The 26702-nt window shown below is 42.4% G+C and overlaps 1 protein-coding gene across 20 annotated transcripts in view; it reads right to left on the bottom strand.

Annotated features, from left to right (window-relative positions):
• dst (dystonin) overlaps positions 1 to 26702 on the bottom strand; it is a 603331-nt gene that overhangs the window by 116987 nt on the left and 459642 nt on the right. For all 20 annotated transcript variants that reach the window (XM_072250685.1, XM_072250715.1, XM_072250746.1 and 17 more), the window contains 7 exons: positions 17368 to 17529; positions 17095 to 17265; positions 10465 to 10631; positions 6544 to 6703; positions 6056 to 6382; positions 5804 to 5888; positions 1408 to 1649 (listed from right to left, as the gene is read on the bottom strand). In XM_072250685.1, the coding sequence (XP_072106786.1) occupies positions 1408 to 1649; positions 5804 to 5888; positions 6056 to 6382; positions 6544 to 6703; positions 10465 to 10631; positions 17095 to 17265; positions 17368 to 17529 (1314 nt within the window). The remainder of the gene's footprint in view (positions 1 to 1407; positions 1650 to 5803; positions 5889 to 6055; positions 6383 to 6543; positions 6704 to 10464; positions 10632 to 17094; positions 17266 to 17367; positions 17530 to 26702) is intronic.

Below are 26702 nucleotides of genomic sequence, written 5' to 3'. Positions count from 1 at the left end.
ACAAATTAAGCAAATAAAGAAAAATGAATAATCTTGAGAGCATGAATTGCAGAGTCGCAGAAAGTGAGTCCATAGGTTGTGGAATCAGTTCAGTGTTGGGGAGAGTGAAGTTATTCACAATGGTTCAGGAGCCTGATAGCGGTAGAGCAATAAGTGTTCCTGAACCTGGTGGTGTGGGACCCAAGGCTCCCGACCCGTACCTTCTCCCTTGTGGCAGCAGTGAGAAGGGAGCATGGCCTGGATGGTGGGGGGTGAGGGGCTGTTCTTGATGATGGATGCTGCTTTCTTGCGGCAGCGCTCCTTGTAAACGCGCTCAATTTCTTTGACTCATTAACAATGGCTATTGCCCTCAACACAGAGCTGAAGTGGAGATTTCCAAAGCATTAACATTTTTTATGCATCCCTAGGGCTATAGTTAGAAGAAACAAATTAAAATGAGGATGCAGTACTCCAGCTGCTCTAGTCAGTGGCACCGAAGCTAAATACAAAAAGGAGTCAGACAGAGGTCAACATTCATTGCTTGAGCAAGTTCCTGTTGTTGGCCTAACACTGTCCTTCCAAATAAATAAGTCCTCTTTTCTCACTGCTGCCATCAGGAAGGATGTAAAGGAGTCTTAGGTCCCATCCCATCAGGTTCATCAGGCTCCTAAACCAGTGTGGATGTTACTCACCTCAACACTGAACTGATTACTGAACACTACCTAAGGACTCCCTTTCAAGGACCAATACAATTCATGTTCTAAGTATTATTTATTTACTATTATCTTTTTGTATTTGCACTGTATGTCTTCTTTTGCACCTTGGTTGTTTGTCAGTCCTCATGTGCAATTTTTCATTGATTCCATTGTATTCCTTTGTTCTCGTGTGAATGCCAGCAGTAAAATGAATCTCAGGATAGTATCTGGTGGTGGCATACACATATAATACTTTGATTATAAATCTACTTTGACTTTGATGTTCGAGATTACATTCAAAGCAAAATAATGATCCATCCTCTGCCAAAGTGGCATGTCATTGATGTTTAAACAAATAAACTTCTTACCCAGACACCTGCAAATACATCAACAAAACCAGTTGTAAAAGCCAATTTGCTGCAAATGTTTTTACTGTTAAAAAAATACTCTGACTCTCTCCCACACACCGGCACGATTCACCCCCTCAAGCATATTACATGCACAGCTTCATTAATCTGATGAGAAAAACCCTACTGCACTTGGTGTAATTAGGGAAAAGTGCAGATGAAACCGTTATAATTTTGTAACCAAAAGATTGGTATCTGTATTGTAAAAGTATAAAACAAAACTGGTATTATGTTCATCCATGTATCCAGATGCGCACACATACGTGCAAACACACACACACATATGTATACACACACATACTCACACACTATGAAGAAACACTCACCTGTTGCCTTTCCTGAACCTGGGCCAGCTGTTCTCCTGCAAGTACCTCAGACGCACAAGTGGCCAGTTCAGCCTGCACCTTATCGAGCCAGGTAGATAGCACCTCATGAGCAGACTGGAACTTGCTGGCAAGCTGCAGGGCCTGTTCTAAGGTCTTCAAGACTTTACCACTGGTGGTGGTAACCTCAGCATACCGAGCTTTTATACTATCGAGTCTTTCTTGAATTATTATAACTTCATCCCCTACAAGGCAAAAAAAAATATTCTAAGCATTCCATAATTCAAATGAAGTCAAAAATCACTGATCAAAATTGGATACCAAGTTTCCATAACTTGCTCACTCCCAACACACAATTTTTTCACTAATACATTTCAGAAACCAAAAATTTCTGATTGGAAGAAATATTTGCATCAGAATAGTGCATCTTACAACCCCAGAACACCTTAAAGCATTTTAATACTGACATAGAAGTTTTTGTTCATGTGATCCCTGCCTGTCTCAAAGCAAAACTGCAAAGCAGTGGTCCTTTTTAATCCTGTCTGCTACTTTCCTGATCCTAGGTAAGCCACATTTGTAGCATCTCATCCATAACTCTATTGTGAGTTATAGAGCCATAGAGCCCTACAGCATAGAAACAGGCCCCTTGGCCTATCCTGTCCATACCAATCTTATCCTCTGCCTAATCCCATCAACCAGCCCCCTCCAAACCTTTCCTATCCATGTATCTACCCAAACTTCACTCAATTGTTACAATCAAACCCCCAATCAAACTGGTATGAGCTTCACTGGCAGCTCACACCAGTGAAGAAGTTTCCCCTCGGATTCCCTTCAATATTTTACCTTGCACCCTAAATTTATGTATGTTTTTTCTATTATATTTTATTTTACTGAGAGATATAATGCGGAATAGGCCCTTGTGGCTCAGCGAGCTATACCACCGTGCCGCAAAGCACGTGCTACTGGGCCGTGAGGAAACGATATGAGTCAGCTGCACCTTTCCTCATTCTCTGTCACACACTGTTGAATTTGAACATAGGGTTGCCAACTGTCCCGTATTTGCTGGGACATCCCGTATATTGGGCTAAATTGGTTTGTCCCATACCGGACAGCCCTTGTCCCATATTTCCCCCACTAAGGTACAGCGTTCCTAAGAAACCTTTCGTGCAGAAGTGGCGTAAAGCAAAGAAGCAATTACCATTAATTTATATGGGAAAAATTTTTGAGCGTTCCCAGACCCAAAAAATAACCTACCAAATCATACCAAATAACACATAAAACCTAAAATAACACTAACATACAGTAAAAGCAGGAATGATATGATAAATACACAGCCTGTATAACATAGAAGTAATATATGTACAGTATAGTCGGGAAGATTAAGGCAAAACCGATTTGTGGGAAAAAATAGGCACGTACGCGCATGCACACGTCACATATGCGCACGTCACTGACGCATGCGCACACAGGTGCCCGTGCAAGGCTTCATGGTCATGGTAGCCTTTCCTGGGGTAAACACAAGTGTCCCGGGATTTGACTGCTTCTTTTGTCCCTTATTTGGGAGTGAGAAAGTTGGCAACCCTAACTGTAAAAGGCATATTGAGTTGAGTTTAACCCTACTTTAAAACCCACGCCCCCATCCCCCGGTCGGCCGGTCCACAAGAATATTGTCAATATTGAACCGGTCTGCGGTGCAAAAAAGGTTGGGGACCGCTGAGCTACACCACCCAACAACCCACCTATTTAACCCTAGCCTAATCACAGGGCAATTCACAATGACCAATTAACCAGTACGTCTCTTTCCGAATATCTGAGGAAACCAGAGCATCCGGAGGAAATCCAATCGTACATGGGGAACAACGCACAAAGTCCTGACAGGTGACATTGGAATTCTAGTCTCATCCATCCTGAAGGGACAAAGTTTGCATTCGTTCACCCTATCTATACCCTTATATTTCTGTATGCCTCTATCTTACACTCCTGGGAATAAAGTGCAAACCTATTCAACATTTCCTGATAACTGAGGTCTTCAAGTCCCACCAACATCATTGTAAATTTTCTCAGTTCCACATAGTCTTTAGTCATTGCCTTAACGTTCATGAAGCTATGTTCCCCCTGTACTGATTCTCCTTTACACAAATGCTCTCTCCTACATACTTGGGTAACTACTGCAGAACCCTGGCATCTTGTATGGGTTCTGATTTTCTATCCCTCCAGCAATAACAGTCATGTTTTCGGCTCATACAGATCTAGAATACCCTTTCCTAAACCCCATTCCTTCAGTCCCTCCATTGGAGTCTATCCTTAAAGACCTATGTCCTTGACCAGATTTTTGGTCACTGACTCTCTATTTTATACGATGCCACCTCCCTTCTAGAAGGTGCTATAGGGCTATTAAAACAAAAAAAAAACTTCATGCCATCTTAAAAGTTTCTTACCCCAGGCAGTTGATCTGATCAACCATTCGAGTTATCTACCCCCACCTCCTCTATCGATTACCCACGTCACTGCACTGCATTGTAGGCACGCTCAACCTCTTTTTATAATGCTCTCTGCATTATAAATTCATGCTGGTATTTATTTATTTATCCAACCTGCTAGACACAGATACAATACTGTGCAAAAGTCTTAGGCATGTACATATAGCTAGGGTGCCTAAGACTTTTGCACAGTACTGTATTTGTCAACCTGGAGCAGAGAGTGAGTTTGTAAATCTAGCAGGACAAAAGGATGCTCAGAATGGCGAGGGTGGAGTGCCAAGGGAGGTGTGGGACAGGTGGCAGAGAAAGGGTGCCGGGGCAAGGGGTGGCATGGGTGAAAACACACCCAGACCTAAGACACCAAGCGAGGTGCTTTGATTCCAAACAATTGGTTTATTGATCATTACAGAATATCTCTCTGGTGCTTCCCACTCCCTCTCCTCTCCCCTCCCCTTTTCCCAACCATGATTTTACTCTCCCTGCCCCTTTCCCACTCTCAGTCAACAATAGATATCCATATTAGAATCAGGTTTATCATCACTCACACATGTCATGAACTTAAGTTTTTTTTTGTGGCAGCAGTATAGTGTTATACACAAAAATTATTGTCGACTGAGAGCGAGAAGGGGGCAGAGAAAGTGGAATCATGGTTGGGAAAAGGGGAAGGGAGAGGGATTTACAAACTCATTCTCCGCTCCAGGTTGACAAATACAGTACTGTGCAAAAGTCTTAGGTACCCTAGCTATATATATGTGCCTAAGGCTCGTGCACAGTTCTGTATAGAGGGCAGAATACAGGATTAATGGCAGGATTCTTAAGTGTGGAGGAAAAAAGGTATCTTGGGGTCCATGCCATAGATCCCTCACAAGCTGCCACACAAGTTCACAGGTTGGTTAAGAAGGCACATGACCTTCATTAGTCAGGGGACTGAGTTCAAGACCTACAACATAATGTTACAGCTCCATAAAACTTTGGTTAGACCACACTTGGAATATTGTGTTCTGTTCTGGTTGCCTCATTCTAGAATGGATGCAGAAGCCTTAGAGAGGGTGCAGAGCAGATTTACCAGGATGTAGCCTGGATTAGAGTGTATTTCTTAATAGGATAGGTTGAGTGAGCCAAGGCTTTTCTCTTCAAAGCGGAGGATGAGGGGTGGCTTGATAGAGTTATACAAGATGACAAGAAGCTTCGACAGAGTGGACAGCCAGAGATTTTTTTCTCCAGGGTGGAAATTGCCAACACAAGGGGACATAATTTTAAGGTGATTAGATGAAAGTTTTGGAGGGGGGGGTGTCAGAAGTGCATTTTTTTAAAAACACAAAGTGATGGGTATTTGGAATGCTTTGCCACGGTTGGTGGTAGAGACAGATATATTTGGGGCATTTAAGAGACTCTTAGATAGGCACACAGACGATAGAAAAGTGGAGGGCAATGTAAGAGGGAAGGGTTAGATTGACCTTAGATTCGGTCAAACCTTTGACCTAACAGTGGGCTGTAGTTCAAATCTCTCAGTTCAATGTTCTTAACATTCTGTGCTTTACCCCTTCTTTCTTGTTGCCACTTGGCATGATTTGTTAGTTTTTTTTTCCTTCATGTATGGTGGGGGATTGATGATCAATTTGCCATTTGCACAATTTTTTTTTAACATGGGGGGGGGTTGATTGTGTTGTCAGTTGCCAAACTTTTTTTGTGTAGAGGGGTTACTGATTTTCTTTGAACAACTCCCATGGCTTTCTCTGTTTCGTGGCCAGCTGAAGAAGACGAATCTCAGAGTTGTATACTGCATACATACTTTGATAATAAATGAAGCTTGGAACTTTGAACTTCGAACTTTGAAAAGGTCATCAGCCTGTACTGTGCTGTAGTGTTCTTTGGTCTGTATGGCATAGCCAAAGTCAGGATCGTTACCAGGTACTCACCTGTTGTCTGTTTCAGTAGAGCCAGCCCGTTCTGGATAACCTGATCAACATGTTGCTTCCGCAGAAGGATGTCTTCGTGAAGATTCTGTTATTGCAGAACAGGTTTGGTCAACAGAGGAAACAGAAGGCTCCAGGAGAAATTATATTATTTAGAACTGAGCAAGGCAGAAGAAAAAGCAGCACAAAAGGAAAATTATATTGAACGAAAAGTTTATGGAGAAATTAAATATAAAGCATAACGAAAAGAAATACCAGGTGGTCCGAATGTTGTTTCTGGAGGTGCTCGGGATTGCAGTCTTGAATGGCCACATTGTCAAGTTTGTCTTTCACTTCAGCCAACCAGTTCAGAACCTCAACTTCCTCCTCCCCAAATATCCAGGCATTGGAGAGAGCCTGCTGGATCAGGGCAGCTTTGCGGCCACACCTGTCCTGGACCTCAATGTAACGAGTCTGGGCGTAATCCAGCTTTCCCTGCACCATGTCTTTATCATCTCTGGAACTCATTGTCTTTAATGACTGACCAATGCTTATGGCTTGGTGCAACTGTTTACCATGACTGACGACATCATCTTCTGTAGCCTACATAGGGTGTATAAGTGCATGAGAAAAGCCGCAAAAAGAAATATAAACTGATTATGAAACATGGAAACAGAAAATACTTTAAAAAAAAGCAAATTATGTAATAACATTACATAAAAGTGAACAAAAAAGTATGATGCTGCAGCTGGCTGAATGTTTACCTTGTGTTGGGTCATCTGTTCCTGTAGTCTGGCTGTTTGAGTTCCAATAGGCTCGGAGTTTGCAACCTTCTTCTCCGCAGCTGACAGCCATTCGATCAAGGGTTCCATGGTATCATGGAACTGCTGAGCCACAACCAAGATAGCCTCCAGCTGCCGCTGCCTGTAGGTTACAAGAGAAGAAATGTGTGCAATGATGGGCATGCATCGGTAAGGTATCTTTCACAGTGACGGGACGACGCAAAGGGCTTCACAGCCAGTAGCGTGTCCCTGAGGTGCAGTATCTGCCCTCTTTCTGACGATAGTCAATCTGTGGGAGATGCTGCTGCCTCATTGCTCAGAGGATCAGGGGTCGATCCTGGCCTTGAGTGGTGGCTGTGCAGTTTGCAGACTGTAGGGATTTCCCCTGGTGCTCCCATTTCTTTCCACAATGGAAAGAAGTGTCAGCTCTCCACTGTAAGTTACCCCAAGTGTAGAAACGGAACCAGTTGATACACCTGTCAAACCGAAAAGGTTACAGGGAAATAGCAGGACCAACGTGATTATTCTTTTTGGATCTTTTAGGGAACATTCTGAAATTATGGACAGCATAATCATGGGTTAACTAAAATGAGAACAAGTCATCAGGAAATAAAACCTGTACGCAATTTAACTTCAATTGATACTTAGGCTACGTACACATTACACCAGATAATTTTGAAAACGAAGCTTTTTCTCTTCGTTTTGACCTTCCGTCCACACTGAAACGGCGTTTTCATCCCCCGAAAATGGAGATTTTCAAAAACACTCTCCAGAGTGTGTAAATTGTTTCGCGTTGTAATGTGGACGGGGTAAATGGAGAGATTTAAAAACCTTGTCATGACAACACAACAACAATGCTTTTTCTGCTTCTGCTTGGTACTGTGCAAGCAGCGCACGGCTGTTCTTGGTTCTTGATCCTCCAAAGTATTCCGCATGGAATTTAAACTGGAGGTGGCTTTCAAGCTGGTCCTCTCGGTTTCTCTGTTTACATCCTCTGTTAGTGGTTACTGAAACCAATCAATGGGTCTGGGATATTCCAATTCTGTCCCATTCAAACAACAGATGCATGTTCCTGCTATTAGCACATTGTTAAAGGTGAATCCCTGTCACTTAATGCACAACAACAAACACAAAACGCTGGAGGAACTCAGGAGGTCAGGCAGCATAGAACATAGAAATTTACAGCACATTACAGGCCGTTCGGTCCACAATGTTGTGCTGACCACGTAACCTACTCTAGAAACTGTCTAGAATTTCCCTAGTGCATAGCCTTCTAATTTTCCATGTACCCTCCGGTCTCCCAGTCTGTGGTGGTCATACCCTCGATCTCCTGTACCCCGGGGTCTCCAAGCCGGCCAGCACTGTCGCTGACTGACCACCGCTGTTATAACACGCAGTCGGTATGAACATCGTGAGAGTTAAATTGTAAAGTGAGCTTTTTTGACTAGATCCCCTAAATTGATTTGATTGAGTCTATCTTCAAAAATATTAATGTCAGAAATACTGCGCAGGTCTGGCGGCAGAAGATTCCACTCTCTTGATTCTTGGTTCTTGGTTCTCGATCCTCCAAAATATTTCACATGGAATTTAAACTCGAGGTGGCGGAGGGTGGGCTTAAGAAGGAGATTTTTGAAGAAGGAAAACTGCCTTAAATTTAATTGGGTTTGGTTGTGTGACTATGTTAGGATTAAGATTATTCCATGCTTTAATGGTGCGGGGGGAAATGAATTGCTGTACACATCTGACTTAGTAGTTAGTATTTCAAATTGAGTTGAGTGCCCTCTTCTACTCCTGATAGGTTTGGGTTTGATGTGGGATTGGTAGTCTATGTCGAGTTGACCAGTTAACATTTTGTAATTGTTGATCGTGGATAGAGGACGGCTTCATATGTGTGTTGTTTACTTTATTGTCTATGTTAATAGCTTGTTTGGAATTAAACATCTCCACTGCTTTGCTGACTTTATAGTCCTTTGTAACTCACAGAAACAGCTCGACTTCACTGTCTGTCTAAACGAAGAAGTCCGGTCTGATTTTCCAAGTTTTCTTTGTATTCCTTGAAGACATTGTTGAAAACTTTCTTTCGCTGTCATTGTAGGTATGCTAGTTTTTGACCAATGGAAATAACACAACACCGCCGCGGAAACGTAAATATTATACTGTTTCCTCTTCAGTTGTTTTCTGTAGATGTGTCTGTGCATGCACAGTAGGAGTAGATTCACCCAAATATCTGTTTTAGTGTGGACAGAGATATTTTGAAAAACGCGTAGTGTGGACGCCTGTCGTATTTACTTGAAACCGGTGTTTTCAAAATTGTCCGGCGTAGGCGTAGTGTGGACATAGTCTTAGTGGTTACTGAAACCAATCAATGGGTCTGGGATATTCCAATTCTGTCCCATTCAAACAACAGATGCATGTTCCTGCTATTAGCACATTGTTAAAGGTGAATCCCTGTCACTTAATGCACAACAACAAACACAAAACGCTGGAGGAACTCAGGAGGTCAGGCAGCATAGAACATAGAAATTTACAGCACATTACAGGCCGTTCGGTCCACAATGTTGTGCTGACCACGTAACCTACTCTAGAAACTGTCTAGAATTTCCCTAGTGCATAGCCTTCTAATTTTCCATGTACCTAACTAAGAGGCTCTTAAAAGACCCTATTGTATCCGCTTTCACCACCAATACCGGCAGTGCATTCCACGCGCCCACCACGCTTTGCGTGAAAAACTTACCCGACATCCCCTTGGTACCTATTTCCAAGCACCTTAAAACTATGCGCCCTCTTGTTAGCCGTTACTGCCCTGGGAAAAAGCCTCTGGCTATCCACACGATCAATGCCCCTGTTCCTCATTTTCCTCAGTGAAGGAAATCAGCAATCCTTATTGATCTGACCCACATATGACTCCAGCAAACTGCATCCTCAAAGGCAATCAGGAATGGTTAGGAATGCCAACACCATGTTAACAAGCCACAGTAATGTAACAATTAGTGCAACTGTGTATGGGTTTTCCCCCGATACTCCAGTTTCTCTCCACAAGCCAAAGACACAGTGGGTCGGTTTGTTAGCATCCACAAACAAACTGTCAATGTTTCGAGCCAAGCCCCTCCATCAGGACTGAGCAAGTTTCTCCACACAGAAGGTGGCTGGGTTATGGAATGAGTTGGACAGATCTATTTTGTCACTTCTGGTTTGTTGTATATTCATGGAGCTATCCTTCAATACTGTAATGAAGGGGCATATTTCGGGCGTCTGGAGTTTATACTTAGAGGCTTTTGGAACAAGCACCAGCACTGATCCTTCAAAGGGGTTCTGCTGGATGGCATGAGCTACCATTGTAAATATGTACAAACATAGTTCCATAAATTTACCTGACTGTATTCAAAATAGGTTTTCTCCACTGGCTCCAGTTTCCTCCCACATTCCAAAGACATACGGTTAGGGTTAGTGAGTTGTGGGCTTGCTGTGTTGGCATTGGGTTCATGGCAACACTTACGGGCAGCCCAGCACAATCCTCACTGATTTAATATGATGCAAACTACACAGTTCACTATATGTTTCAATGTATATGTCACAAATAAAGCTAGTCTTTAATCTCTTCTTTAATTGTTTATAAATATATTTTCACAATATCAGAGTGAAATTACTAAGAGAGAAGGGGACATTTCTTCATAAGGAGTGAGAGAAATGTGGAACTCTCACACTGAAACAACTGATGCAGATAAAATTTTATATTTAAACCCAGGAAAGATCTCTTTTACTACCCATGGATATTACAGTGTGTGGAGCGGAGGTGTGCTGTAGTAGTTAATGAAGAGATCAGCCATGAGCGACATCCATTGTTGAAAAAGTAGACAAGGTCCACCTATATAACAGTACCTAGATCTACAGGTTTGTTCATACCTGCTCTCGGCTTTGGTGAGAAGGGAATTCCACCTACGACCCAGACCTTGTAGCTGGTTCAAAGTCCTGTCGTGGTCCATGGTGTCAGCTGACTCGGCGATCTTCTCCCCTTCCCGCTTGATCATCTCTACCGTTGGCTTGCGGTCATCCAGTAAGTGTTGGAGGAGCTTATTGGAACAAACAGTTTAGGATCAGATTATTGATCAATAAGTCTCAAGAATTACTAAAAAGTTAGAGTGGAGCTCTGCAACCTTCATCTTAGTGGCTGATTTTCACCATTGTTTTTATTGGCACTTACAAAACGCACGTGCGGGAATGCACAGCCTGAAGGAATGGTGGAACCACTCAGCTGGAACTTTCTAAAGCAAATCAGATAAAGACTTAAGAAGAACAAACACCACAGGGCTGTGGGGAAAAGGAATGCAGAAAGTGACACAAAAATACTACTTCTTCCAGAGAGCCAGCATTCAGAAAGACTGAATGGCCCCTTTCTCTGGTGTTTCTGTGCCTACTAGACCATAAGACCATAAGACAAAGGAGCAGAAGTAGGCCATTCGGCCCATCGAGTCTGCTCTGCCATTTTATCATGAGCTGATCCATTTTATCCTATTTAGTCCCACTGCCCCGCCTTCTCACCATAACCTTTGATGCCCTGGCTACTCAGATACCTATCAATCTCTGTCTTAAATACACCCAATGACTTGGCCTCCACTGCTGCCCGTAGCAACAAATTCCATAGATTCATCACCCTCTGACTAAAAAAAGTTTTTCGCATTTCTGTTCTGAAAGGGCACCCTTCAATCCTGAAGTCATGCCCTCTCGTACTAGACTCCCCCATCATGGGAAACAACTTTGCCACACCCACTCTGTCCATGCCTTTTAACATTCGAAATGTTTCTATGAGGTCTCCCCTCATTCTTCTAAACTCCAAGGAATACAGTCCAAGAGTGGACAAACGTTCCTCATATGTTAACCCTCTCATTCCCGGAATCATTCTAGTGAATCTTCTCTGTACTCTCTCCAATGTCAGCACATCCTTTCTTAAATAAGGAGACCAAAACTGCCCACAGTACTCCAAGTGAGGTCTCACCAGCGCCTTATAGAGCCTCAACATCACATCCCTGCTCCTATACTCTATTCCTCTAGAAATGAATGCCAACATTGCATTTGCCTTCTTCACTACCGACTCAACCTGGAGGTTAACTTTAAGGGAATCCTGTACGAGGACTCCCAAGTCCCGTTGCATCTCAGAACTTTGAATTCTTTCCCCATTTAAATAATAGTCTGCCCGTTTTATTTTTTCTGCCAAAGTGCATAACCATACACTTTCCAACATTGTACTTCATTTGCCACTTCTCTGCCCATTCTTCCAATCTATCCAAGTCTCTCTGCAGACTCTCCGTTTCCTCAGCACTACCGGCCCCTCCACCTATCTTCGTATCGTCAGCAAACTTAGCCACAAAGCCATCTATTCCATAATCCAAATCGTTGATGTACAATGTAAAAAGAAGCGGCCCCAACACTGATCCCTGTGGAACACCACTGATAACCGGCAGCCAACCAGAATAGGATCCCTTTATTCCCACTCTCTGTTTCCTGCCAATCAGCCAACACTCTATCCACGTATGTGACTTTCCTGTAATTCCATGGGCTCTTATCTTGTTAAGCAGCCTCATGTGTGGCACCTTGTCAAAGGTCTTCTGAAAATCCAAATATACAACATCCACTGCATCTCCCTTGTCTAGCCTACTAGTAATTTCCTCAAAAAATTGTAATAGGTTTGTCAGGCAGGGTTTTCCTTTAAGGAATCCATGCTGAGTTCTGCCTATCTTGTCATATGCCTCCAGGTACTTTGTAACCTCATCCTTGACAATCGACTCCAACAACTTCCCAACCACCGATGTCAAGCTAATAGGTCTATAATTTCCTTTTTGCTTCTTTGCCCCCTTCTTAAATAGCGGAGTGACATTTGCAATCTTCCAGTCTTCCAGAACCATGCCAAAATCTATCGACTTTTGAAAGATCATCGCTAATGCCTCCGCAATCTCCACAGCTAATTCCTTCAGAACACAAGGGTGCATTCCATCTGGTCCAGGAGATTTATCGACCTTTAGCCTATTTAGCTTCCTGAGTACTTTCTCTGTCGTAATTGTGACTGCGCACACTTTTCTTCCCTGCCACCCTTGAGTGTCCGGTATCCTGCTGTCTTCCTCAGTGAAGACTGATGCAAGATACTTGTTCAGTTCCTCTGCCATCTCCTCATCTCCCATTACAATTTCTCCGGTATCATTTTCTATCGGTCCTATATCTACTCTCACCTGTCTTTTACTCTTTATATACTTGAAAAAGCTTTTAGTATCCTCTTTGATATTATTTGCTAGTTTCCTTTCATAGTTAATCTTTTCTCTCTTAATGACCTTCTTGGTTTCCTTTTGTAAGGTTTTAAAGACTTCCCAATCCTCTGGCTTCCCACTAATTTTTGCTTCCTTGTATGCCCTCTCCTTAGCTTTAACTTTGGCTTTGACTCTCTTGTCAACCACGGTTGCATCCTTTTTCCACTCGAAAATTTCTTCTAGATATGCCTACTAAACTTAAGTTTTTAACCATAAATATTGTTAACTAAATGTGATCAAAACCACTCATTCTAACGGTGTAACATGCAAGTGAATTTATGATGTAACTTCCCACATAATAGTATCATCGGGTAATCATAGACAGGCTATCCAGGTGCTGGAAATCACAAACACTGGAGGAACTCAGCAAGTCAGGCAGCCACAATTTGAGCCGAAGCTCGTCATCTGGAGAGAAAATAAGGCGGCGGCGGGCGGTGGGGAAGGAGTACAAGCTGGGAGGTGATGGGTAAAATCAGGTGAGGGTGAAGGTAGTTGGGTGGGGGGGGGTAGAATGGTGCAAGAAGCTGGGAGATGATATGTGGATGAGGTAAAGGGTTGAAGAAGGAGGAATCTAATGGGAGAGCAAAGTGGATCATGCGAGAAAGAGGAGGAGGAGTGCCAGAGGGGGAATAAAAAAAGAGAGGGGAGGGATGGGGGAGAAGTTACCATAGGTCAGAAAATCAATGTTCCTGGTGTCAGATTGGAGGCTGCCCGGAAGAAATATGAGGTGTTGCTCCTCCAATCTGGGAGTGGCTTCATCGTGGTTGTAGAAGAGGCTATGGACCGATACATCGAAAAGAGAATGGGAAGTAGAATAACAATGGGTGGCCACCAGAAAACCCTGCCCGTTATTGCCAGGGTAATCAATCAGGTACAATACACTCCCTCATGACAATTGGTTACTGATAGAAACAATTCAGCACTTGCAGTTCTAAAACACTATGTTTAAAGGGGAAATGCCTGGCATAGGGAAACGAGATGAAGCCATCTGTATCTGTTGAACAGATCAGAGTTAACAGATCATCAACCATTTTAGTGAGTGATGTGAAATTTCCTGCAGGATTCCCCGGTTGTACTGAAGGACACAGAGCAATTGCTAACAAAGTTTTGTCCTGGGGAACGCAAGAGTAACAATAAAATGCTAAGTAGGTCGAGCAGCATCTCTAAAGGAATTATGGATGATTCAGGTCGAGACCCTGCATCAGGACCAAGGGTGGACAAGATGGTAGCATAGTGGTCAGTGTGACAGGTTTGTACGCTCCTCCCCACGAACGCCTGGACTTCCCCCAGTGCTCCGGTTTCCTCCCACATTCTGACAAAGTCACACTGGCCAGTAACCCATTGTAAGTTGTCCTGTGATTAGGCTAGGGTTAAATTGGTAGGTTGCTGGCTGGTGTAGCACCTTGGGCTAGAAGGGCCTGTTCTGTGCTGTATCTCCAAATAAATAAAATGAAATAGGAAGGAAGTACAGAGAGAAAAGAGGCAAGGATGAGATGGGTCCAGAAGGTGATCGATTGACAAGTTTTAATCCTCCCAGACCAGGGAAACTTAAGCTACAGTTCCCCAAATTTTCACCCTGAACTAGATTAATGAACTCAACATACACTAGGCTGAACCCTGGGATTTCAAAGGTCTTGGAAGCTAACTCAGATATGTATCTTTGGCCATTTAAGTGATGAAACTTTGATAGGTACAACTGCAATGTTTCATCAAAAGATGTCTTACTGAGTCAGTGTACATGTTAAAATTGCCAAAGACTTCAACTCCACTGGGAGAGGGATGCAAGCTAGTCATTTTTATTCAGTGATCCAAGCAAACTGTGAATGTTTTTCCAATGGCCAAACTGTGAATGCTGTACAAATGAGCAAACTGTGAATTCTGCACAAATGGGCAAACTGTGGATTCTGTACAAATGGGCAAACTGTGAATGCTGTACAAATGAGCAAACTGTGAATGCTGTACAAATGGCCAAACTGTGGATTCTGTACAAATGGCCAAACTGTGAATTCTGTACAAATGGGCAAACTGTGAATTCTGTACAAATGAGCAAACTGTGAATTCTGTACAAATGGGCAAACTGTGAATGCTGTACAAATGGGCAAACTGTGAATTCTGTACAAATGGGCAAACTGTGAATTCTGTACAGATCGGCAAACTGTGAATTCTGTACAAATGGCCAAACTGTGAATGCTGTACAAATGACCCAACTGTGAATGCTGTACAAATGACCCAACTGTGAATGCTGTACAAATGACCCAACTGTGAATGCTGTACAAATGACCCAACTGTGAATGCTGTACAAATGACCCAACTGTGAATGCTGTACAAATGACCCAACTGTGAATGCTGTACAAATGACCCAACTGTGAATGCTGTACAAATGACAGAGCCCACTCCAGTGGGAGGTCATGTAGAGCCATCAGTCAATTACTGGGCAAGGCAGCTAATTTCTTAACCTACACATTCCTTCACACCCAGCCTCGAGTACAAAGTTCTCATTCACCATGACAGGTAGGTAGGGTGTGTGTGTGTGTGTGTGTGTGTGTGTGTGTGTATACACGCGTGCGCACGTGTTTCCTGCATTTAGTATAGGTGGCCAGAGAACAAGGTAAAGTTGGAAATAAATGTCAGTCACTGCGAACTGCACAGCACACAGAGAGATAGGTTCAACGAAACAATTCTATCACTACAGCCAAAGTGACGTTTTGCCCAACCAAAACACAAAAGACTCTGCAGATACCAGAAAAGCACAGCCAGTCCTGATGAAGGTTCTCGACCCCAAACATTGGCTCTTTACTCCACTCTATGCTACAATATATGCTCCCTCACCTGCTGCTTGTAAACTACCCTATATGTACCCCGAGCAGCATAAATTGCCGTTTTTCCTGCTTTCCATTCTTTTCACCTTCTAAACACTGCAGCCCCTCCACATTCTTCCTCTGATGTAACCTGCCTTTCCACTTCATGCCCCCACTTCACTTTCTTCCACTGCCCTTTAACTCCTCTCACCTCCTGCCAATACCAATCACAAATTAGTACTGAGGTTAAAAACCATTCAACTTCAATCATTAACTGCAAGTTTTGCGAATAACTACCAGTTCTCAATTACCTTCAAAAATCACTCAGTACCTTACCTACAGTATGGCATTACTTTCAAATGAACCACCTTGCAAATTAAGACGGCAAGGCAATAAATATAACTGAGTTACTAGTACAAAGAATGAAATTATGTCATTTATCATTTATGATCCATACAAGCCTCTTCCTATCCTTCTTTAGAACACCCTTCTATTCCTTACTCACAAACATATTCATCTAATTTTCACTTAAATACATCAATTTACCTGAAGCTGGTTTCTGTAGTGCATGAATCCTTGCACACACACATTAAAACACCTACATGAACACACATTTATGCACATACTCATAAGCATTTGTACCTTGGGGCATTTAGTGTAGCAGTTAGCATAATGCTTTATGCACCAAAGGAGCAGGTTTAATTCCACTGCTCTCTGTAAGGACTTTGTACATTCTCCCTGTAACCTCTGGTTTCCTCCCATATTCCAAAGATATATTCGTTAGGGTTAGTAAGTTGGCGCTAGAAGCACGGCAACACTTGCGGGCCACCCCCGTACATCCTTGGACCAGGTTGGTCGTTGATGTGAAAGACATTTCATTGTAAATTTCAATGTTTATGTGGTAAATAAACCTAATCTAATCTCTCTCGCTCTCTCTCTCTCTCAAACATACACACAAACTAGACAATACAGATATGACTTTAACAAATAATTTCTAGGTAGAATCTCCGTGTATGGATTGCCGCTGTGAATGAGGACTCTCCTACTTATCCCTCTCAGTTATGGGATAACATTCAAACCTTACCCCCACCAAACCATCTCCACCTCCACTGTGCTCCCATATCCACCTCTAGCACAAGCTTCAAGCTAGGACCCTTCCTATTACACTCTGGCCAACTGACATCTCCTGCAGGCATCACATCACAGCCTGCAAGGGAGTGATGTCTGCATAGTGACACTTGTACATTGTGTTTCCCTGTTTTAAAGTCACAGTCTGTTTAAACGAGTTTTAAGAACTGTAGCATCCCACAGCATAGGGCAAGCTCTCAGTGAGTGAATTAAAAGTAATTCCACAATAAAGAAAAAAGCTTTGTTAAAAGTGTCAATCTCCAGCGGTGTCCCCATACTTGTTCACAATTCGTTTCACCCTGCTGAATTACCTTTTGTTCCTGAATCTGAGCCTTTACCACTTTGAATTCAGCTGAAGGTGGCTTTTGGTTGGCTACAAGTTCCTCCGTATCCACTAGCCAGCTTAGCAAAGATTCGAGTGCGTCCTGGAACCTGCCGCAATGCAACAGAGTTTCCTGCAGCTTGGCCGCTCGCTCCGCAACCTGGCGAACATATTAACCAATCCAGATTAACCCGAGTACAGGCAGCAGGTGGAAGCATTGAACAGTATAAGGAGACTGGATGGCAAAAGAAAGAGGACAGACCTTTTTGGTGAGAGTGTTCCACCGCACATTTGCTTCTTCAATATCATGTTCCAACTTCTGGATATTGGTATTTTTGGCCGCGCTCTGGATCAACCCTTGGCCAAGCCTATTAACCTCCTGGAGCACCGCCTGAAGTGGCTCAATCTCTTCCTTTTGAAATACCTGTGGTTTGTACAGACAGTAAACAGCATTAAAGTACACTTAGATGAAGGGTCAGCGAGACATTTCCAGATTACCCAGTACTATTTTAAACATATAAAAACAGAAGAAAGAAATGCTCAAAATTAAATAAGTATTGCAAATTACAATAATTCCCTTAAAGGAATTTATTCAGCCAGAGGGTGGAGATTCCCTGGAATTCATTGCCACAGATGGCTGTGGAGGCCAAGTCAAGATTCAAGATTGTTTACTGTGCACGAGTGTAAAGGAGAATGAAATGATTGTTACTCTGGATCCAATGCAGCATAAAAAAAACACAATAACCATAAAGATCCCAATTAAAAGAACACAATAAATATAAAGATAAAAGCAATCCTACAAAACACAATGCACAAGTAACTATTATATACATACGCATATACAGCGACACCAGCTGATGTGTACGTAGTGGTGGTGGTAGAGCTGTGGTGGGTGGAGGTGTTGATCAGCCTGATGGCTTGGATATACAATATAATATTCTATACAATAGTCATTGGGTATATTTAAAACAGAGATTGATTGGTATCTAATTAGTAAGGGCGTCAAAAATTTTTCTCCTATGTCTTATGGTCTTATCATTTTGCAGGGTGTGGGTATTGTTAAGTCTACCCACATTCTGCACAACTGCTTATAAGAAGAAAAATTTGCCAAAAATTCACCAACACAAGAGATTATGCAGATACTGATAATCCTGAACAACACAAACAAAATGCTAGTTTGAGTAACATTGAAAGTTTATTCCCCTCCGGAGATGCTGCCTGACTTACTGAGTTCCTCCAGCATTTTGTATGTGACGCACCCAATACTCAACTCATTCTAAGGCCATCCTTCTATGTCGAGGATGAGTTGCTTCCAATGAAGCAGGGAGTCGAAGATACCCTTGTATGAAATCTTTTAATGCTGGGTGGCCATTGTACACCAACTACCACATATGCTGGGCACAGTGCGGTCCAGTTCCAATTGAATTGACTTTATTTCTTACATCTTTCACATACAGGAGGAATAAAAATCTTTACGTCTCTGTCTAAATGTGCAATGTGCAATTTATAGTGATTTGTAATAAGCAGTATGTACAACAGGACAAAATATAGTATAGAAATACAATTGTATCAGCGTGAATTAATCAGTCTGGTGGCCTGGTGGAAGAAGCTGTCCCGGAGCCTGTTGGTTTTGGCTTTTTGCTGCGGTACCGTTTCTCAGATGGTAGCAGCTGGAACAGTTTGTGGTTGGGGTGCCTCAGGTCCCTAATGATCTTTCAGGCCCTTTCTACGCACCTGTCGCTGTAAATGTCCTGAATCATGGGAAGTTCATATCTACAGATGCGCTGGGCTGTCCGCACCACTCTCTGCAGAGTCCTGTGATTGAGGGAGGTACAGTTCTCATACCAGGCAGTGATGCAGCCAATCAGAATGTTCTCAATAGTGCCCCTGTAGGAAGTCCTTAGGATCTGGGGACTCATGCCAAGCATCTTCAACCGTCTGAGGTGAAAGATGTACTGTTGTGCCTTTTTCGCCACACAGCTGGTATGTACAGACCATGTGAGGTCCTCGGTGATATGTATGCCAAGGAACTTAAAGCTGTCCGCTCTCTCATCCCCAGATTCCTTGATGTCAATAGGGGCTAGCCTGCCTCCATTCCTCCTGTAATCGACAACCAGCTCCTTTCTTTTTGCGACATTGACGGAGAGGTTGTTTTCTTGACACCACTGTATCAGGGTGATGACTTCTTCTCTATAGGAGCAATGAACGGAGCAAGGACCAGTGAACAGAGACAATCAGAGACCAGGTTCTACTGGATGGATTCAAACACACACATACACAAAACCATCTACTTCCTCACCAACTACACTTACAGAGGCTAGTCACACTCTTCCTAGCCTCCTCTGCCACACTGACCTTCCCCATAATACTCTCAAACCCACTTTGACACCTGTCATCCCTGCCTCAGCCTCCTTCCTTGCTCCTTCCAACATTCCTCACTCTCCCAATCGTCTCTGCTCCACTCCATCTTCTCTCCTCCTGTCACTCCTCTCCCCTACTTTCTTACCTCTCTTCCCACTGCTCCCCCATCCCTCATCTCCATCACTTTGCCTCCTCCGTCACACAACCTATCCAGTCACCAGTTGCACACTCTCCCCGGGCTGTTTCTCCACTGCCTGTTATGCTCCCTGACTCATACACTGACATTACATTTTGATTTACTCCTGTCTTACAATAGTTTTAATATTGCAATTACGATGATACAATATTGTTTCAGTAAACTTCCAGACAGAAATGAAAACCACATGGAACAAGGAAATAAAATTAAACATTGCAGAGAGCATGCAATTATTAAATTTATATCACAAAACTGGACTCTTCAAATACATCAGTATGAAGCACCTGGTGCCCTGAGTTCTGATACTTCTCCCAAAAGCATCAAGTGATGATCTAACTATTCCATTAACATTTGCATTAATTTTATTCCTGTATGTTTCACTTTAATACATAAAGACTTTCTCCTCCCTTCAAATACAAACCCTTCCACCCTTGCTGTCATTTAATGGGTGACCCAAAAGATCAACTGTTCATTCCCCTCCATGGATGGAGATAAGAAGGCGCCAAGTGGCTGCCTCTTTGAGCTCATCTGAGGAAACAGCTTGAATTCCTCTCTTTAATGTCTCTTTTCTTCCTTTTCAAGGTGGTTGGGGTTCTATCGAGATCCTATCTGCAAGTGGCAAATCAAACTGCGTTTTGTTTTATGGCAGATGAGTTCCCATTGCTGGAGCTCGTTGACTGACCGTTTTCCAAGATTCTCCAGATGCGGCTTGGAAGATGGCATCTTCAAATAAAAACTAAAGCAACCCCTTTACTAGACGTCAGTGACAATCTAGTTTTCTACATCTAGAAAATGCAACTTTCATGAGTCAAGAACAAAACTGAGTATTATGCTCAAGGGAAAATGAAAATTTATGGTTCATTAAACAGCTCCACTAACCAAACTAAAATCGAATGTAATACAGGATCTTCACCATAAGGTCACTATTCACGTTGCCAATCAGAAAACACTCTGCTCTTCGAACTTCCTTTTCTTATCTGCCCTTATTTGTCACATGTACATCGAACATACAGAGAAATATATCATTTGCATGAAATCAAATCAGTGAGGATTGTGCTGGGCAGCCTGCAAATGTCACTACGCTTCCGGTGCCAAAATAGCATGCCTACAACTCACTAATCCTAACCGTACATCTTTGCAACGTCCGAGGAAGCTGGAGCACCTGGAGGAAACTCATGGTTATGGGGAGAACATACAAACTCCTTACAAGCAGCAGCGGGAATTGATCCCCGACCATGGCACTGTAATAGCTTTACGCTAACCACTGCACAACTGTGCTGGAGTCTGAATAACATCTACTCTCCAAGGGTCTACAAATCAGAGAGATAGCAGCCCTGGGAATAGGGGAGCTTTAATTTAGAAGGGGTTGCAATTATCAAGAAATAGCTTCTATGTATGTGTTTAGTTAAAGTGGAGAATTATGTCAGAATTAATGAGCAAGGAAGCTCTCTAAAGTGTGATGCAGCTGGAGGTATCTGGAGAACCTCATGCTTGAAGAGTTCACCTGACATGAAATCTCACGGTAGCCTTACAGCTACCATGCACCAATGCACAGAATAATAAGACACTAGCCTTCCCACCATCGAAGACATTTTCCAAAGGTGATACCTGAAGCAAGCAACATCCATGGTTAAGAACCCTCACCACCCAGGACGTGCCCTCCTCTCATTATTACCATCAGGGTCACACGCTCAGTGTTTTAGGAACAGCTTCTTCCCCTCTGCCATCAGATTTCTGAATGAACACTACCTCACGGTTCTTCTTTAACACTACTTAGTTCTTTAGTTTTATTGGAACTTATAGTAATTTGTTAAGTCCGCGCTCTACTACTGCCACAAAAAAAAACAAATTTCAGTGGCAATAAATCTAATTCTGATTCTAAACCTCAAGTCCTAAATAGACAATGGTTAAATTTACTTTTTCAGCTTAATTAACATGATTTTTGTTTAGATCAAAGGTGCAAAAGGAACTGTCATCAGTACATGGAGCTTGAAGAATATGTACCGCACACAGTATTCGCTCAAGCTCTCCTAGGTTCAAGAACATACTCCATAATAATACACAAATCAACCTCACCTCTTTTAAAAATTATAAGCTTCCAGGTCTTTTAAGCTTTGCTCTATTAAAGAAAACATTCAGCTCAGGAGATCATTTTTCTAAATACTGAACTCCATTAGCCTTGTCACTTCGTCACACCTGACATGAATACTTTTCAAGTCAAGTCAAGTCAAGTCACTTTTTATTGTCATTTTGACCATAACTGCTGGTACAGTACACAGTAAAAACGAGACAATGTTTTACAGGATCATGGTGCTACATTTCTTTTGAATGTTGAATGAGCCACACTGCAGACGATATGTTTAGTGTACGTAGCCAATAGTTCATACAACAGGGAACCAAATGCCCTCAAGGTGTATTTTGCTAACAACTCAGCTGTACGAAAAGCAGTTTCAGCCATTTCTAGATTCCATTTAATTTTCCACCTTTGTTAATGGAATATGGATTACTTGAGTTTATCCCTGATAAAATCCACCTGTCACAACAAAGACCAGGCACTCTAAGGATCTGGAGAAATGAGCAGATCTTTATATGACTAACATGTCACAGAGATAGTTCTCAGAAAATTTATAATTAACCATATGCATAATTTATAATTACTCTATACAACAGGAAACACACAAAAGATCTGATCCCAATCTCATTATTCACTGTGCCCTGCTATTTATAATGTCAAAACAATTTTCAATTCACCTAATTTACCATCAGTTCATAAACCTTCACCTTCTTTAAATGTCTAATTGTGGAACTCAACCAAATAACCTCGAAATAATTAGCCAACATCAGATAAAAGAGTCCATTAATCACTGCAATTAATTCCTCAGCACTCTTTTCCAATAACCAAAATCAAACGTGGTTACTCTGTAACTAACCGAAGATTTTATAAAGGACGTTTTGCTGATATCATCTTTTACACATCATGCACTTTTTGTTTACGTATATCACAGCAAAGCTACAATAATTATATTAGATTTTTTTGTGGTTTTGCAATCACAGATCGTTATTGAACCTTAGTTTGTACATGGCCGAGCAGGGATATCTGAACTAACGAAAACAGCGCAAATTGATAGTGTTCCTGCACCAAGTGAAGAAACACATTCAATTTACTTGCTTAGGGCAGACATGCTTAATAGGAAACATGATTAGGTACACAAAGGAACAAGAAATAGGAGTGTCTAGTCGCATCTGAAGTGAATAAAATTATAAAAGGGCAAGACATGGCAAACAGGAAGAGTCTACAGCTCTTAGAGGAGAGGTCAATAAAAGGACATTGAATTAAGGTGACTGGCAGAAGGATTGAAGAGAGCGTAAAGATTTCTCCTCATCCATATTGTAGTGTAGACCTGGAACTCGCTCTTTGAAGGGGTGGTGGAGGCAGAAACTCTCATTTCATTTAAAAAGTACTGGAAGAGGTATAGGTCCTCCCCAGGTCTGAGCAGAGTTCCTTTCCTGAGAACTATTTGTAACCCAAACAGTTTGCAAGTTGGGAATGAGACCTCTTGGCAACATACTTAAATACAAACATAGTCCAATCAAGGGCAATTTTGTAATTAACCAGGGTGTTTAACCCAACCATTCAGATTTCTCTGTGGGATACAGTGATACTGTCAGGAACTGAGTTCCCACACAACACAAGATAAGTGCAGCCATACAGCAGCCAGCAAATCATCACATCACACTCTCAAATGCTCATTTGCACACTCAGTGGCCACTTTATTATGTACACTTGCTTATTGATGCAAATAACTAATCAGCCAATCATGTGGCAGGAACTCAATGCAGAAAAGCATAGAGGCAGTCAAACAAGGTTCATTTGTTGTTCAGACCAAATATCAGAATGGGGGAAGAAATGTGATCTAAGTTACTTTGACAGTGGAATAATTGTTGGTGCCAGACGGGGTGGTTTGAGTATCTCAGAAACTACTGATCTCCTGGGATTTTTTGATGTGGATAAACTATAGCAGCAAAGGACCATGTTGGGTTCCACTCCTGTACATAATAAAATGGCCGCTGAGTCTATGTACAAAACAAATCAGGTACTTGCAACCTGGGAAGGATCTGTATCTGAAAAGCTACGACCAACAGGCCTTCAGCCAGACAGCAAGAGGATTAACCTGAAAACCTCTATTTTTGGTAAGTATGGTCTGACGCATTGAATAACCTTCCCCAGGCTTTCAGTTTCTATGGCTCTATGTGCTGATTAGGGTGAGACTCCAGCGGAGCCAAAATATACACAAAGGGCTAATTATTGACTACTGGAGGAAGAAGCTGAAGGTCGATGAGCCAAACCTCATTATGAGATTGGAGGTGGAGAGAGTCAGTAGCTTTAAATTCCTTGACATATTAGAGGATCTGTCCTGCGACCAGCACATACTGCTATCGCAAAAATGCATCTAGTTGCATAGAAGTTTGCCCAGATTTGGCATGTCATCAAATACTTTGAGAAACATTTGTAGATGAACTGTGGAGTTTCCTAACTGATTACATCATGGCCTAGTATGGAAACATCAATGTCTAGGAATGGTTAACAGACATCCCACCCTGCAAAAACTCATTTCAGGGAGGTAGCACCCCCACCCCCCGCATCCACCCACACCCCCCCCACCCCGTCGACCTCCAAAGGTGTATGTAATACTTTGTTTAGTGATTTTCTCTAATCTGTAAACCAAGTTGGGTATGTGCAGAAAATGTACTTATATTATATTATCATGTTTATTCTATTACAACTTTAAGCAAGTCTACAGGGAGTTTGGCCTCATCACGTAGGATAACAATAGTGTAGCTCCTCAGCAGCCAGCCGGCTAGTTTAAATAACGTTACCTATGCTAATAAACAAATGACACTTGTTAAACTCACCTCAACGTGTCTTTTACATTTTAACCCACCATGGGCAATAGAAAAGTCACTGTTGCAAACAGTGCAGCGAGCAACACTGTCATTATTTTTGAGGTCGACTGTAAAGCCCGCCCACAGAGAAAACTGATAGGTCTACTTAGCAGGGGTCCGCAATCGTTTTTGCACCGCAGACCGGTTTAATATTGACAATATTCTTGCGGACCAGCCAACCGGGGGCGCGGGTGAGTGTTAATCACGACCGGAATATAGGATGATAAGTCAACAATAAGTCACTTATAAGTGGCTAATACACTCAATTTCGTTTCTAAAAGGGTTTATCTAACGAATTTAATACTAAGTACACAGCGCATATTTTCCTCACATGAATATAGTGATACGTCACATTTTAAGTAACGTTTGGATATTAAACACACAGCGCATATTTTCCCCGTATGAACATATAAAATCATTGCAACACACTAATATCGCTGAATCAGTGGGAGCCCTGGGCTTGTTTTCCTGCAACAAGACGGTCCCATCGAGGGGTGATGGGAGACAACGATACTCGAAGGGGATTCCTTGTGTCCAATCTATTCCGCAACTTTGTTTTCATTGCATTCATTGCAGTAAACCCCACTTCGCAGAGATATGTTGGAAATGGAAGCAATGTTTTCGTGGCTGTCTCAGGATATTCAGCCTTGACTTTGATCCAGAATGCCGGCAAAGATGTTATGTTAAACATACCTTTCAGCCCGCCGTCATTTGCAAGCTCGAGGAGTTGATCTTCTTCCTGTGCTGACATGGATGACGCATGCGTAATGCCCTCGCGTGCGTTCAGGTTCAACAGTGCATGACAGGGAATGAGGAAAGGTGCAGCTGACTCATATCGTTTCATATCCCCAAATCATATTGTTTCCTCACGGCCCGGTCGTTGGGGACCACTCTTAGCACAAAGAGAGACCAATCAGGATGCTTGTTCTCTCTCTCCTTCTCAAAAAAAATCGATTTCCAGGATATTGTATATAATTTCCGGAGCCACTATCAACATGTGGGAGGCTCCCAGAACTTCTGGGAGAGGTGGGATGTCTGGGTTAAAGATGACAGAAAGTGGTGGAGGCAGCCAGTCTATCACACGCAAAACCCTTCCCACCACTGAGCACATCTATAAGGAGAGCTGTCTCAAGAAAGCAGTATCCATCAAGGACCCACCATCCAGGCCATGCTCTCTTCTTGCTATTACCATCAGGCAGGAAGTACAGAAGTCTTGGGTGCCACACTACCGGGTTCAGGAACAGTTATTACTCTACAACCAAGAGGCTCCTGAACCAGCATGAATAACTTCACTCACCCCAACTCTGAATCGATTTTATAACCTACAGATTCCCTTTCAAGGATTCTACAATGCATGTTCTTAGTATTTTTAACTTTTATTTATTTGCACAATTGGTTTCTTTTGCACAATGGTTGCTTCTGTCTTTGTGTGTGTATTTATTCATAAATTCTATTATATTTCTTTATTCTCCTGTTTATTGCCTACAAGAAAATGAATGTCAGTGTAGATTATGTTAACATCTATGTATTTCGATAATAAATTTACTTTGGCTTTGACTTGACTTTACTTTGGCAACCGTGCCGCACAATAGCTTCAGAAAGTGGAGTGTATGCTAGACTTTGACTTTAACTGATGAGTAATTACTGGGTGATGATGTGTTTTGAGAGGTTGGTGATGAAACATATCAACTCTGGCTGAGGAGCAACTTGGATCCACTCCAATTTGCCTACCGGCACAACAGGTCAACAGCAGATGCCATTCCATTGGCTCTTCGCTCAATTCTGGAACATCTGAACAGCAAAGATGCAAGCATCAAGATGCTCTTCATTGGCTGAAGTTTGGCATTCAATACTATCACCCCCTCGAAACTAATCAACAATCTTCAAGTCCTTGACTTTGAAGATCCTCGATTTCCTCACTTGCAAACCCCAGTTAGTTTGAGGCAGCATCTCTAGGAAGAGGTATAGTCGACGTTTCAGGCCCCTGAAACGTCGACTGTACCTCTTCCTAGAGATGCTGCCTGGCCTCCTGCGTTCACCAGCAACCTTGATGTGTGTTGCTTGAATTTCCAGCATCTGCAGAATTCCTGTTGTTT

This window comes from Mobula birostris, chromosome 2 (assembly GCF_030028105.1).
Source record: "Mobula birostris isolate sMobBir1 chromosome 2, sMobBir1.hap1, whole genome shotgun sequence".
Taxonomy (NCBI): domain Eukaryota; kingdom Metazoa; phylum Chordata; class Chondrichthyes; order Myliobatiformes; family Myliobatidae; genus Mobula; species Mobula birostris.
This window is presented reverse-complemented; position numbering and strand designations above follow the sequence as displayed.